At 37.0% G+C, this 15,811-nt stretch overlaps 1 protein-coding gene across 3 annotated transcripts in view; it reads right to left on the reverse strand.

The window, feature by feature from the left end:
* Window positions 1-15,811, reverse strand: part of LOC122807296 (collagen alpha-1(VII) chain-like) — a gene marked incomplete at its 5' end in the record, with an annotated part of 1,562,855 nt that overhangs the window by 1,468,844 nt on the left and 78,200 nt on the right. For all 3 annotated transcript variants that reach the window (XM_044078425.1, XM_044078422.1, XM_044078423.1), the window contains 2 exon segments: window positions 569-679; window positions 6,808-6,852. In XM_044078425.1, coding sequence (XP_043934360.1) covers window positions 569-679; window positions 6,808-6,852 — 156 coding nt within the window.

Genomic DNA, 15,811 nt, shown 5'->3' on the forward strand with positions numbered 1-15,811 from the left:
AAATAGCTGTTTTCAAACCACTTTCTGGAGAGAAAGCTGTAGCCTAGCTACAGCTAAGTCACTAAAAGCATTCGGAAGCTCCAGGTATTATACAGACAGATTGCCAAAATTTGTGATTACTACCTCTGGAAAAGCAGTTTGCAATTTTTCTCCTCAGTAGTTCCTGTAAAAATATGTTGGTACTTTCTTGATTGAATACAGTTCAAGCCTATAATTCAAAAAAGGAGGAAATCACAGTAGCCATGATTTAGCTTTCGCTCAACATTAGGTTGATAGGTAAGTTCTAGGCCAGCTGCCCTTTTACCTTTAAAAGGTGTGAAACAAACCTTGTACCTTGTGTCTTGAGGTAAACACCTGAACCACTCTACCATCTTCCACCTGTTAGATCTTTCATAAATTCATTAATATTAAAAAAGAAAAGTTGTGAATTTTGCACATCTAATGATATATACAGCTCTTGAGATTTCTACATGTAAGAAAATGTATAACTCTGTCAGGTTAAAGAAAAAGAAGAAAGGAAAGCAGATGAGTGATTGGCAATTAAATACTCTCTTAATAATATACTTACTGGATCCCCTTTTTCTCCCTTAAATCCTGGCCTCACTTCCACTCTTCCAGGCTCACCAGGAAGGCCACGAGGCCCCTGAGGACCAGGCACACCAGGAATTCCATTCAAACCCTGCAAGGTAAAAAAGGAGATAAGTCATGAATATACTTGTATTCCTGCTACAATCTGTAAATGCCAGCAACCATTCATTAAGTCTACACACACTACAGCTATACAAATGCAAGTACGCTGATCTTTCTATATATGCAATGTCTGCTCTTCTTTTAATCCAGTAATAGACCATCTGATTCATCTACACATGACCTTTTTCTGTGAGAGCTGTACAGACACATGTGGTCTTATTTATTTATTTATACAAACCATAGCTGCAATATTAAATACCATGACAATTTTAGTCAGACTCTCACACTGCTACAACTATAAACACAGAGATTTGATGTGAACTATTTCTAGACAACCCACTATCACAATTATTGATGCTTGAGAATATTTCATTCCATTATTCTGCAGATATAACATTTAAACATTTTCCTACCTCTGTACTGTGACAGTTTAATGAAGGCACTGCAGCTCACCAGAATAAACACAATCCATATTTTTACAATCATACTGTGAGGTGTAGCCTTATTCATTGGTATGAATACTGCTACTGCTAATAGCATGTAGATTCATAAAACTTTCCTCTGTTTATCTACATTTCCATGGCTACAAATATACTGGTATTATATATGTCTTCTCCATTCTATTTTTTTTTATTTCTAGCCTGATGCCTTTATATGCAGATGTTTAGCTCAAACCATAAATATAAAGACATTTATAGACTAATCAAATTTACAGCATGGCATAAAAATATAGTAATGCCATTGAGTGAAAGAGATCAAATGAGTGCACAAACTTCTCATCTCAACACACACACACACATACATACATGCACACACACACACACACACACACACACATATATATATATATATATATATATAGAGAGAGAGAGAGAGAGAACATGGAAAAGTAGACCTTTTGAGCAGCAAAGCTGCTGGAGCTGAATAGCTGATTAACAACTGCAAGTAAAACACTTTTCAAAAACATGCAGCATCTAGGAGTTAGTTTGGAGGGGTTGCAAAAATATGTTTTCACTTTCATTAAAGCTGCAGTCAGTCAATCTGTTTAGTGAAAGTCAGTAGTGTAGCTAGGCAGGGGCGAGAAGGGCTATAGCCCCAGGAGAAAAGTGTTGGGGTTGTGATCAGCCAGTCCTGATCACTCTTTAATGTAATACTGGCTTTTAAAAGATTATATTGCATTTGCAGTCAAACCTGAGCACAGTAGCACTGTGTGTTGTCTAAATTACAGCAACTGCTTGCTACATTGTAGCAAACAGTTTGTTACAGTTTAAAAGTAAAAAAAAAGAAAAAAAAAAAATATATATATATATATATATATATATATATATATATTTTTTTTTTTTCTTTTTTTAACTACAACCAGAGTACTGTAGAGCTCTGTGTAGGCAGAGTATAAATTGTAGCACCTGTTAGCTACAGTTTAAAAGAATAAATGTTTTTCTTTTTTTAAATAAGTCGGTTAAAGGAGGGTTGGAAGCAGGGCACAGAAACAGGACCTGAATGTCTGGGGCTAAAGGGGGAAGGTGTGTGAGGCATCTAGCCACTTGGTTGGTGTGCCAGTAGAAATAATGTCTTTTTTTTTTGTGCTGGGGGCGTGTAGATCTGTAACTGTAATAAGCAAATCACTTACAGCTTTTTAAGCTTTTTATTACAGTGATGTCCTTTTTTTGTTTGTTTCTTTACTTGAAGAACCGAAGGTGGTGGGGCACTGCTTCATAGCACTGGCACGAGCTGCTAACTGAATCAGCTATGCTTCTAGTGAAAGTTGAATTTAACGACTGGTTTTAGGCAGTCATCCTGTATTCATTACCACATACTGTCATTCAGATTGGTCCACATGTACAGCTAGCTCCTGTTTCTTCAGCCATCCATAATTCACTACGACAGCACTACAGAACAACATATGCATACCTTTCTCTATCCAGCTTAGCTTCTGAATCAGACATACATAAGAGTGCTGAAGCCTACTCATGTTCCATGCATTTTCACTTAGTGTACGTATCTCATCAAAGAAGATTCTGTAAATACTGCTGCCAGAATCAGCGGAGAAGGACTGCTCACTCTCTTTTGAGTTAGACTCACTTATAGTTAAAAACAATAACGTAATATAATCTGCACGCTTCTGTGACTGGTAACATTTTTCATACTTCAAACCACTTTAAACTTTAAAAAAACGATAAAGAAACAAACACGGCCGCACTAGCAGAAACACCAGTTTTTAATACTTATTTAAATGCTCAAAATAAAAATACGTTTTTCGTCCCACTTAAATGCAGGACTTCTTCAGAAACCAAATAAGTTTGAAAATTCAAAGACTGTTTTTTATACAAACTATTAAAAAATGCGCCAAATTCATTAAAAAATTCCATTACCTTTAAAGGCACATACAACCAACAATGAGAGACTTAAAACAAACCGTTTTGGAAACAACTTTACAAATCCCTTTTGCATCTATGATGTATGAAATAAAAACCTTACTTGTGATGATAAAATTGAACAATAAAGAATAAATAAAAATATAAACATACATGATTTGTTTGTTAAAAAAAACCTATGAGCAAACATTTATAAAATATATAAATATATATATATATATATATATATATATATATAAAATATATACATAAAAATATATATATATAAAAACAAATTATATATGAAGTTATGTATGAAAAATGTATGAATTATAAAACATGTACATCCTCACTCATATGTTTTTACCTATGCTTTAACTATATGTATTGACAATCAAGCGCTGAATGTCCAAAATAATGTATATGATAAATTACATTCATAGACCTACTAGTAAAAATGAAACATCTTATGTTCCATTGACCCTATTATCTTTCCAAGCTTCTCAAAATCAATAGGCACATTATCGAACATTTATCATTCAGGCCTGGGTTTGCAAAAGCATTTAACCTAATCTGCCACATTTACTCCATTTTCTCTAGCAATAACCTTGATGGCCCCCCTCTGTCATCATGTTGAACCTGCTGAATTACCTTAAATTTAAATTTATGTTCTGGGTAAATTGCGACATGCATTGCCAAACATTGTCCTCCCTTTTCTGTGTTATACTTCTCAAATGTTCTACTATTTTATCCCTTAATCTTCTATCCATTTTTCCTTTATAAAAGGAGGGACATGCTTGGCACTTTACCACATAAACTACCCCCCTGGTGTTACAATTGAAACTACCCTTTAACGAAATTTGGAAACCATTGACAACTATGTTGCTTCCTTCATCTATAACATAACAATGTGGGCAACACCCACATTGTTTCATATCAATGTTTCGATTGATGAAATTTATTTGCCTTTGAAAGATTTCCTTATAACTAATACCTTTTCTCCATACCACTTTTAGTATGAACTTAAAGATAGAACCCGACTCCATATCATTTTTCAATAAAGACCAATTTTTGTGAATGATTTCCTTTATATCCACATGATTAGATGAAAAACTCATAATACAAGCTAAATTAAATTCACAGAAGTTGTCTCTGAAGTTGGGGGGGGGTACAGAGACAGTTTGATCAAGATTCGACAACATTCGGGGATTATCCTGACCACTTCTGATGTCTGCCTTAATGCTGAGTATTGGTTCATAAATACCATTCCTTCTTTTCAATGTTACTTCCTGAATTAGATCCTCTATCATTTGAATGGGATAAGCTCTATTAAGAAACATTTCCTTTAGGAGCAAACATTCTTTATCAAATTTCTCATTAGTTGATATCATTCTTGCAGCCCTTACTAACTGGCCTTTCAAGACCGAACGTTTCTGATGTATAGGATGGGCGCTTGAAAAATGTAGAAATTTGTTTGAATATGTTGGTTTCCTGTACAGAACAGCTTCATAACGCTTATACACATTATTTTTTATAACCTCAACATCTAAAAAAACATAACATTGGTATGGAATGAATGGGACAGTTGTAAAAATTCAGTTGTGTTGTTCATCATGTCGACCAATTCTATGGCTTTTTCTAAAGGCCCTTCTATGATCAAAAAGATGTCATCAATGAATCTCCCATAATATCTTACAACATTCTTAAACAAATCATTAGTGAAGCTATGTGTGATTTCCCAATGGGACAACAACATGTTGGCATAACTAGAGCCACAAGGTGAGCCCATCACTACTCCTTACCTCTGTTTGTAATATTGCTTATTAAACAATATATATTGGACCAAAGTAATTTCTGCTTGAGATGCATTCAGATGACCCATTCTAGCCACTACCCTATTTGCTGAGGGATAAAAGTATACAGAGCTTTGATATCCATTGTTACAAAATTGTTCTGTTCTACATAAGGAAGGTTATTTAAACTAGCTAGGAATGCCCAAGAGTCCTTCAAAATCCATTGCTCCTGTGTTACATACTTTTTTAAGATGGAATCCACAAATTTCGCACATGCATAAGTGGACGAATTTCTACCATCCACTATAGGCCTGAGCGGTGGGTTCTGAAGGCTCTTGTGTATTTTAGGTACTCCGAACATATATGGTGTTCGAGGGGCCAAAATGGTCAAATAGTTGAATGTATGCAAATCTATTCTTGCCTCTATAAACAACTCATTAAGAAAACTTTTTATAAACTGATTAGCTTTGTTATATTCATTGAGTGAAGCTTTTACATAAGCATCACCTTCTAAAATGTGTATAATACGATTTTCATAGTCTGGTAAATCCATGAAAACCAGACCTCCACCTTTATCAGGATTCATGATTCTGATGTTGGCGGTCATTAGACATTCAAGCTCATCCCTTTCCTCCTGATTTAAGTTATTAACACAGTTAAACCTACTCCTACTTAACTGCCTTAAATCCAATTCGCAAACCCTCTCAAACATACTGAGAGCATTCTGCAAGGGTGGATTGTAAACACTGGCAACTCTGAACCCGGAATCATGTGGTGGCTGATTACCCAATAACATTTTCAAATTTAATTTTCTGACAAATAATTTCAAATCACAAATGGTTTCAGCCAAATTCATCTTACATGATGGCACAAAAGTTAAACCCTTAGATAGGGTATCCGCCATATGTTCTGAAACCTGAAAAGAGGAATAGTTGTATATCATAAAATCCCCTTTACAATTTTTTACCAATATAGGGACAACATCCTCATTTGACTCGTAAATCATCTCCTGTTCTTCCGATTCATCCTCCCGATTCTTCCTCCTGTTCCATTGCTTCTTCTGGTTCCTCTTCCGAAAACCCTGGTTGTTGTTATCCAAATTACCATTGTTACTTGAAGCCCCCATTTCTACATTGTTCCGTTGGTTGATCCTTTCACTTCGCCTCACTTGATCATTGACCAGTTCATCATTGGGGATTTGTTGCTGACGAAAGCCAGAGGATTGCTCTACATTACTGGACATCATTGTATTATGTCTATTGTTACTCTCCTGGTTGTTATATCTGGTCTGATCTGACAGAACACTTGATCTTGTTTGCGATGATGGAGGTGGGGGGTAAGCTATACCTTCATTATACTGCATGTTATCTCTATCCAACTTTTTGATTTTAATATACCTCATTTTCTCAATGTGTTTCTCGATGCTTTGAAAGCACCTTAAATACTCAAATTTGTATCGATTGAAGTCACTGTGTTGTTTTATAGAGACATGTATTCTTTCAATGTTCTCTCCCAGTTCTTTAGCCTTGATAGTGTAATGTTTGATCATCATTTGCATCAGCTGCAAACCCTGCTCGTTGAAAATCTTGATTAGGTCTTGATGAAATTCAGAACCGGCCACCAATCCAGTGGGGTAGCACCAGTGTCATACTTTGACAAAATTTAATAGAATTCCAGCAATAGATGCTGGGCTTTGTTATGTGTATATTGTAACTATACAATGTCATACGTTATCTCGCATCCTTCTATATTTGACTGTTGTTGATTTTTCTGTGCAGTCTTTGCTCCCCAAGTTCCCCATGTAAAATGACAAAACTTTAGTAGTGCTAGCATGCTCAACAAAATGTAAATAAACATTTTTTTCCCTAAATAACACTGTATAGAAATTTGGATCTGTAGAGAGACAGTGGTTACCTTATTCATCTTTTGTACACAGAAACTTGAATTAATAACATCTAGAAAACACTTACAGGTTCTCCCTTCTGACCTAGATCACCAATTCTTCCTCTCTGTCCCTGTGAAAGAAAAGATAAACATAATTTAGTGTAACAGATGCACTGAAAGTTTTTAAGCATGTTTAGGTCACTTATTTAGATCTAGCACTGCAACTGGTAGATCCAGTAGCCACTTCAGCTTGCCTGTTTCACATTGATTAAAAGAAAGTAATCTTTAACATGTAACAACCCTTCTAATGCCTCTTAACTGTAGATGGCCACCACCACAGGCTATCTAATTAAACACAGTTTCTGCTTACTCTTGGGATACAAAGATGGCCTGAGGCTCACATAATCTGTCTACATGGGTGAAGCTTCAAAATGTAATCATAAATAATCAGGGTACACTTAGAACATTTCACTCTTGCACAGGAGTTGTCTCACTAATGATTTGCTATGAAATGTTAGTGGGGTCATTTAGATTGCAGTTGATTTAATTTGCACCATAAGAGCAAACCCAACCTTGTTCTCATACCATTCCTTTTAAACAACCGCTGTATAGTCTTATGCTACCATGGAAGATTTTACTACAAATTAAATATTCATGCATTTTATTGCTTTTTGTTTTTAAAGAATTATCAGCACAGTAAAAAAGTGAAACAGAGCACATCTCAATATTTCAATGGGAAAATGTAGAAAAAAATAATTTCACACACTGCATATGCAAAATACAAACACACATAATGCCTTCAGAAATAAATCTGACTAAAGAAATCAACCTCACAAAATGAAGTCATTAATTCTAAAAATGAAAACAACTTAAAATAATAAAAAAATAAAGAAAACACTGTCCACAACAAGGTAGATCTGTCTATCTACACTAGGAGTTAGTTAAATAAAAATTATAAATGAACTATAAAGCTAAGAAACCATAATATAACCCTCAGTGGGTTACTGAAACATAATGGAAAACTAAATGATATTACAAAAACATTTAAACGTCCTGCAGGACTAGATTAAAATGGCTTTGGGTTAGGGACAAAGCATAATAAAAAAAATCCATCCTCTGCAAGCAGCAAATGGTGGTTCCCCACTTTCCCCTAAGTCATGTTGGTATAATCATTAGGAAGAAGGTTCTGATGAATGTAACTTGTGGGTAAAAACACTGCACGTCTTGTCAGTCTGCTGAAGGGCACACATCCGGCAGATCAGGGTAAGCACATGCAGGACCACACTGCCATGGACGTCAACAATTATGTAAGGACAAAAATCCTTAACGGTAATAAAAAACTGAATTGATGTGATACTAGGTAGAAGCAATTCCAAGTTGTTGTAATGACAAATTATCTTAAAAATGTTGTGCTAATAGCCTTCTGCATTGAAATGATATGTCATTGTCTTGGCTGCGTACACATTTTATTTACATTGCTCCTGCTTTTAAAAAACAAACATGTTAAATTCTTCTGGCACTCATGCTAGGTCCCCATACATGTCAGTAGATTTCCTGACTGTACACCATCATGTCACAAATCTTGATGAAGCAAATAGTGGATGGTCTCAATTCCATAAAGTTACAGTATGCCACTTTTATAATATGCAAAAAAATAAAGTAAAAACAAATTTATTTTTCTGCCATCGTTGTTTTGGAAATTACACACAAAGCCCAACATTGTGACTGTAATCTTACTTATAGTTTGTGGAATCTACAAGTAACATTCATCATGTAAAAATCAATGTATGATTTATGATGCAGTCAGCAACTTCATATTGGATGGTACGTACAATAGCAATTTAAATAAAACGTAATTTGGAATGCAATCTGAATGCCCATGAAGAGGGACAATTTGAAGATCAACATTAGTTAAAGTTAGGCATCTGGACTGCAAACAAATTTTCATGTATACATTTGGATTCCAACTGTGTTGGCACTGGATGCACCCATCTGTAACAGCACTTTGTGCATCGTACAGCACCTGCCTGTGGGGCATTCTTAAAACCAGTATCAGCCGTGATGTTGTGTCAATTTTAATGTTTTTATTTTGTTTTAGTATTTTGTAATAATTGGATAACCACTACACAGATCAGCTTATTACAGGGAGTGTGTGAGTCCACAATAGTGCTGAAAAAGAAGATTTACAGACTTCTGTTTCTTCACTTTGCATATGATCTTTAAAGCAAATACTAACATTTTTAGGAACTAGAGTGTACCAACAATATGATTATAATTTCCATACCCCAAAATCTTTTTACACATAATGAGCCTCTATATTATTACAAAGTGAAAATGTTCAATAGTTTATTAAAGGTCAAGCTGAAAAGCAGTCTGTCGAGATTACTTGCATTTTAATACGGAGATAAGCATTTTATTTTTTATCTGTTTTTGTTGACCAGGAAAGCCTGACTAGGCATTTTCAATGGAGGCTTAGGATGAAAAGCTCCAACAAAGTTAAAGATTTTGCACAATTAAGACCTGATGAAGAAAAAAGCTAACATAATGTAAAGAAATTAAATTACAGTTTGGTAACTTGGATGTTACTCTAGCTAACATGATATTGATCTTACCGTCACGAGGTTAGATGCAGAGTAAAAACACTGTTGGGCACTGTTCTCGCTAACATGATACTGTTGGAATGGACATCAGGTTAGATGGAGGGTAAAAACATATTTTGGAAGGATAATATCTGCATACAAGTTTTTGACAACTTAACACATAGTACAATGTTATAACAAATTTCTTTTTTTTTTTATTTTTGCAACTGCTATAGGATGGGGCAGGTAAAGATGTACATTTTTATACAAAATAAGTACGAGCGCTGGATGTACTTAAGTTTAGATAAAGGGAAACTGCTTTCAGTTAAGGTCATGTGGCTATATTTGGGCAACTGGGCAGAGAAATTGAAATAAGCAAGTACGAGTTACAGAGAGACAATCTTTACAAAGGGTGTCACTATAGCAAAGTGATTATAAAGCCACTTATTTAGAATTCACAACCAATCACCATCTAAGAAATCATGCTCTAAACTAGCCATGATTCCAAAAATTATGTGGACTGCTAAAAGGAACTATACTGAAAACGACTGCTGAGACTAATAGGCATTTTGTATATACAAATACGACAAATGTCCCAAGTGTCTGAACTAGGAGTCACTGTGGTGCAGGTGGCAGCATGTCCTTCTCACTGAAGCTGAAAGTTGTGGGTTCTAGTGCCACAAAGGACAGAGTTCACATACGAACCAACAATGCTTAAGTGAAGTGTAATCAGGCTTCTGTACTGATGGGCTCTCCTCTTCTTCAGATGTAGTGTGAAGCCATGGTCCCTTCTACTAGTCCTGCTGCTGGAGCCGATGATGTTCTGTTGGATGTTCAAGTGGATACAAATGAACCAAAGGCCTTATTCAGAAGAAAAAAAATAGAATTTGCCCATAACGTAACAAACAGCCCCTTCTCATAATCTCGGTGTTTGTTACTTACATACTGTGAAAGGACAAGCATGCAGTAAATGGTGACTCCCCAGCTCTTCTTCTAAGTCACACTGGGATACAAATCAAGATGAGGGGTCTGCTAAATGCAGCTCATGGGTAAAAATATTGCATGCCTTGTCACTGTGCTGAATGGCACACACCTGGCAGATGAGGATGGGCACATGTAGGACCACACTGTTGTGTATGTCATCAATTATGTAAGGATAAAAATCATTACTTGCAAAAAGAAAAACTGATGTGATGTGAAACTCATCAAACATCTTCACAAAGGACTACACAGAGTGCAATACCAGTTACACAAAAAAAAAACATGTTAGCCATATGTACAAGAAAAACTAAATGTGCAACAAAGAAAAAAATTCATTTTGGGAAAGGGAGGTCACTAATGTCTTTATAAAGTGGCAGTCATGAAACTGCTCTTCTGTTTTTAAGCATTTACAAATTGAGTGTGAAGTTGGAAGACTGCCAAAATCTTTAGAAAAATAAAACTTAATTTTATAAACTGATATTGGTTACCTAGCTACACCTGTCTGTCACAGTTCTCAGTGTACTGCCGAAAATACATCGGTGCAGTGTGGATGCCCTAAATACATCATGCTATACTACTACATACAGCAGCAGTGATGTTACAGCTCTCAGTGTACTGCTGATAATACATCAGTGCAGTGTAGACACCCTAAATACATGATGATATACTACTACATATGGCAGCAGTGATGTTACAGCTCTCAGTGTACTGCTGATAATACATCAGTGCAGTGTAGACACCCTAAGAACATCATGCTATACTACTACATACGGCATCAGTGATGTTACAGCTCTGCGTGTACTGCTCATAATACATTGGTGCAGTGTAGACGCCCTAAATACATCATGATATACTACTGCATATGGCAGCAGTGATGTTACAGCTCAGTGTAGTGCTGATAATACACCAGTGCAGTGTAGATTCCCTAAATACATTATGATATACTACTACATACAGCAGCAGTGATGTTACAGCTCTCAGTGTACTGCTGATAATACATCTGTGCAGTGTAGATGCCCTAAATACATCATGATATACTACTGCATATGGCAGCAGTGATGTTACAGCTCAGTGTAGTGCTGATAATACACCAGTGCAGTGTAGATTCCCTAAATACATTATGATATACTACTACATACAGCAGCAGTGATGTTACAGCTCTCAGTGTACTGCTGATAATACATCTGTGCAGTGTAGATGCCCTAAATACATCATGATATAATACTACATACGGCAGCAGTGATGTTACAGCTCTCAGTGTGCTGCTGATAATACATCGGTGCAGTGTAGACACCCTAAATATATCATGCTATACTACTACATACGGCAGCATTGATGTTACAGCTCTCAGTGTACTGCTCGTAATATATCGCTGCAGTGTAGATGCCCTAAATACACCATACTATTTTACTACATATGGCAACAGTGATGTTACAGCTCTCAGTGTGCTGCCGATAATACATCAGTGCAGTGTAGAAGCCCTAAATACATCATGCTATACCACTACATATGGCGGAACTGATGTTACAGCTCTCAGTGTACTGCTGATAATACATCTGTGCAGTGTAGATGCCCTAAATACATCATGATATACTACTACTACGGCAGCAGTGATGTTAAAGCTCTCAGTGTCCTGCTGATAATACATCGGTGCAGTGTAGATGTCCTAAATACATCATGCTGTAATACTATATACAGCAGCTGTGATGTTACAGCTCTCAGTATACTGCTGATAATATATCAGTGCAGTGTAGACACCCTAAATACATCATGATATTCTACTACATACAGCAGCAGTGATGTTACAGCTCTCAGTGTACTGTTGATAATATATCGGTGCAGTGTAGACACCCTAAATACATCAAGATGTTCTACTAAGTACAGCAGCAGTGATGTTACAGCTCTCAGTGTACTGCTGAGAATACATCTGTGCAGTGTAGACACCCTAAATGCATCATGATATACTGCTACATACGGCAGCAGTGATGTTACATCGGTGCAGTGTAGATGCCCTAAATACATCATGCTATACTACTACATACAGCAGCAGTGATGTTACATCGGTGCAGTGTAGATGCCCTAAATACATCATGCTATACTACTACATACAGCATCAGTGATGTTAAAGCTCTCAGTGTACTGCTGATAATACATCAGTGTAGTGTAGACACCCTAAACACATCATGATTTACTACTATATATGGCAAAAGTGATGTTACAGGTCTCAGTGTACTGCTGACAATACATCAGTGCAGTGTAGATGCCCTAAATATATCATGCTATACTACTACTTACGGCAGCAGTGATGCTACAGTTCTCACTGTAGTGCGGATAATATATCTGTGCAGTGTAGATGCCCTAAATGCATCCTGATATACTGCTACATATGGCAGCAGTGATGTTACAGTTCTCAGTGTGCTGCTGATAATACATTGGTGCAGTGTAGATGCCCTAAATACATCATGCTAAACTACTACATACAGCAGCAGTGATGTTACAGCTCTCAGTGTACTGCTGATAATACATCTGTGCAGTGAAGATGCCCTAAATACGCCATGATACACTGCTATATATGTCAGCAGTGATGTTGCAGCTTCCAGTGTAATGCTGATAATATATCTGTGCAGAGTAGATGCTCTAAAAAATTCACACTATACTACTACATATGGCAGCAGTAATGTTACAGCTCTCAGTGTGCTGCTGATAATACATTGGTGCAGTGTAGACACCCTAAATACATCATGCTATACTACTGCATACGGCAGCAGTGATGTTACAGCTCAGTGTAGTGCTGATAATACACCAGTGCAGTGTAGATGCCCTAAATACATTATGATATACTACTACATACAGCAGCAGTGATGTTACAGCTCTCAGTGTACTGCTGATAATACATCTGTGCAGTGTAGATGCCCTACATACATCATGATATAATGCTATATACGGCAGCAGTGATGTTACAGCTTTCAGTGTGCTGCCGATAATACATCAGTGCAGTGTAGAAGCCCTAAATACATCATGCTATACCACTACATATGGCAGAAGTGATGTTACAGCTCTCAGTGTACTGCTGATAATACATCTGTGCAGTGTAGATGCCCTAAATGCATCATGATATACTACTACTATGGCAGCAGTGATGTTAAAGCTCTCAGTGTCCTGCTGATAATACATCGGTGCAGTGTAGATGTCCTAAATACATCATGCTGTAATACTACATACAGCAGCTGTGATGTTACAGCTCTCAGTATACTGCTGATAATATATCAGTGCAGTGTAGACACCCTAAATACATCATGATATTCTACTACATACAGCAGCAGTGATGTTACAGTTCTCAGTGTACTGTTGATAATATATCGGTGCAGTGTAGACACCCTAAATACATCATGATATTCTACTACGTACAGCAGCAGTGATGTTACAGCTCTCAGTGTACTGCTGAGAATACATCTGTGCAGTGTAGACACCCTAAATACATCATGATATACTGCTACATACAACAGCAGTGATGTTACAGCTCTCAGTGTACTGCTAATACATCTGTGCAGTGTAGACACCCTAAATGCATCATGATATACTGCTACATACGGCAGCAGTGATGTTACATCAGTGCAGTGTAGATGCCCTAAATACATCATGCTATACTACTACATACAGCAGCAGTGATGTTACATCGGTGCAGTGTAGATGCCCTAAATACATCATGCTATACTACTACACTCAGCAGCAGTGATGTTACAGCTCTCAGTGTACTGCTGATAATACATCAGTGTAGTGTAGACACCCTAAACACATCATGATTTTCTACTATATATGGCAACAGTGATGTTACACGTTTCAGTGTACTCCTGACAATACATCAGTGCAGTGCAGATGCCCTAAATATATCATGCTATACTACTACTTACGGCAGCAGTGATGTTACAGTTCTCACTGTAGTGCGGATAATATATCTGTGCAGTGTAGATCCCCTAAATGCATCCTGATATACTGCTACATAAGGCAGCAGTGATGTTACAACTCTCAGTGTACTGCTGATAATACATTGGTGCAGTGTAGATGCCCTAAATACATCATGCTAAACTACTACATACAGCAGCAGTGATGTTACAGCTCTCAGTGTACTGCTGATAATACATCTGTGCAGTGAAGATGCCCTAAATATGCCATGATACACTGCTATATATGGCAGCAGTGATGTTGCAGCTTTCAGTGTAATGCTGATAATACATCTGTGCAGAGTAGATGCTCTAAAAACTTCACAATATACTACTACATATGGCAGCAGTAATTTTACAGCTCTCAGTGTGCTGCTGATAATACATCGGTGCAGAGTAGACACCCTAAATACATCATACTATACTACTACATACGGCAACATTGATGTTACAGCTCTCAGTGTACTGCTCATAATACATCGCTGCAATGTAGACACCCTAAATACACCATACTATTTTACTACATATGGCAACAATGATGTTACAGCTCTCAGTGTGCTGCCGATAATACATCAGTGCAGTGTAGAAGCCCTAAATATATCATGCTATACCACTACATATGGCGGAACTGATGTTACAGCTCTCAGTGTACTGCTGATAATACATCTGTGCAGTGTAGATGCCCTAAATACATCATGATATACTACTACTACGGCAGCAGTGATGTTAAAGCTCTCAGTGTCCTGCAGATAATACATCGGTGCAGTGTAGATGTCTTAAATACATCATGCTGTAATACTATATACAACAGCTGTGATGTTACAGCTTTCAGTATACTGCTGATAATAAATCAGTGCAGTGTAGACACCCTAAATACATCATGATATTCTACTACATACAGCAGCAGTGATGTTACAGCTCTCAGTGTACTGTTGATAATATATCGGTGCAGTGTAGACACCCTAAATACATCATGATATTCTATTACGTACAGCAGCAGTGATGTTACAGCTCTCAGTGTACTGCTGAGAATACATCTGTGCAGTGTAGACACCCTAAATACATCATGATATACTGCTACATACAGCAGCAGTGATGTTACAGCTCTCAGTGTACTGCTAATACATCTGTGCAGTGTAGACACCCTAAATGCATCATGATATACTGCTATATATGGCAGCAGTGATGTTATATCTCCTAGTGTACTATTGATAATACATTGGTGCAGTGTAGATGCCCTAAATACATCAAGCTATACTACTACATACAGCAGCAGTGATGTTACAGCTCTCAGTGTACCGCTGATAATACATCAGTGCAGTGTAGACACCCTAAACACATCATGATTTACTACTATATATGGTAGCAGTGATGTTACAGGTCTCAGTGTACTGCTGACAATACATCAGTGCAGTGTAGATGCCCTAAATATATCATGCTATACTACTACTTACGGCAGCAGTGTTGTTACAGTTCTCATTGTAGTGCGGATAATATATCTGTGCAGTGTAGATGCCCTAAATGCATCCTGATGTACTGCTACACATGGCAGCAGTGATGTTACAGCTCTCAGTGTACTGCTGATAATA

The sequence above is a fragment of the Protopterus annectens genome, chromosome 7.part0 (assembly GCF_019279795.1).
Source record: "Protopterus annectens isolate FY-2018-M chromosome 7.part0, PAN1.0, whole genome shotgun sequence".
Classification (NCBI taxonomy): Eukaryota; Metazoa; Chordata; order Ceratodontiformes; family Protopteridae; genus Protopterus; species Protopterus annectens.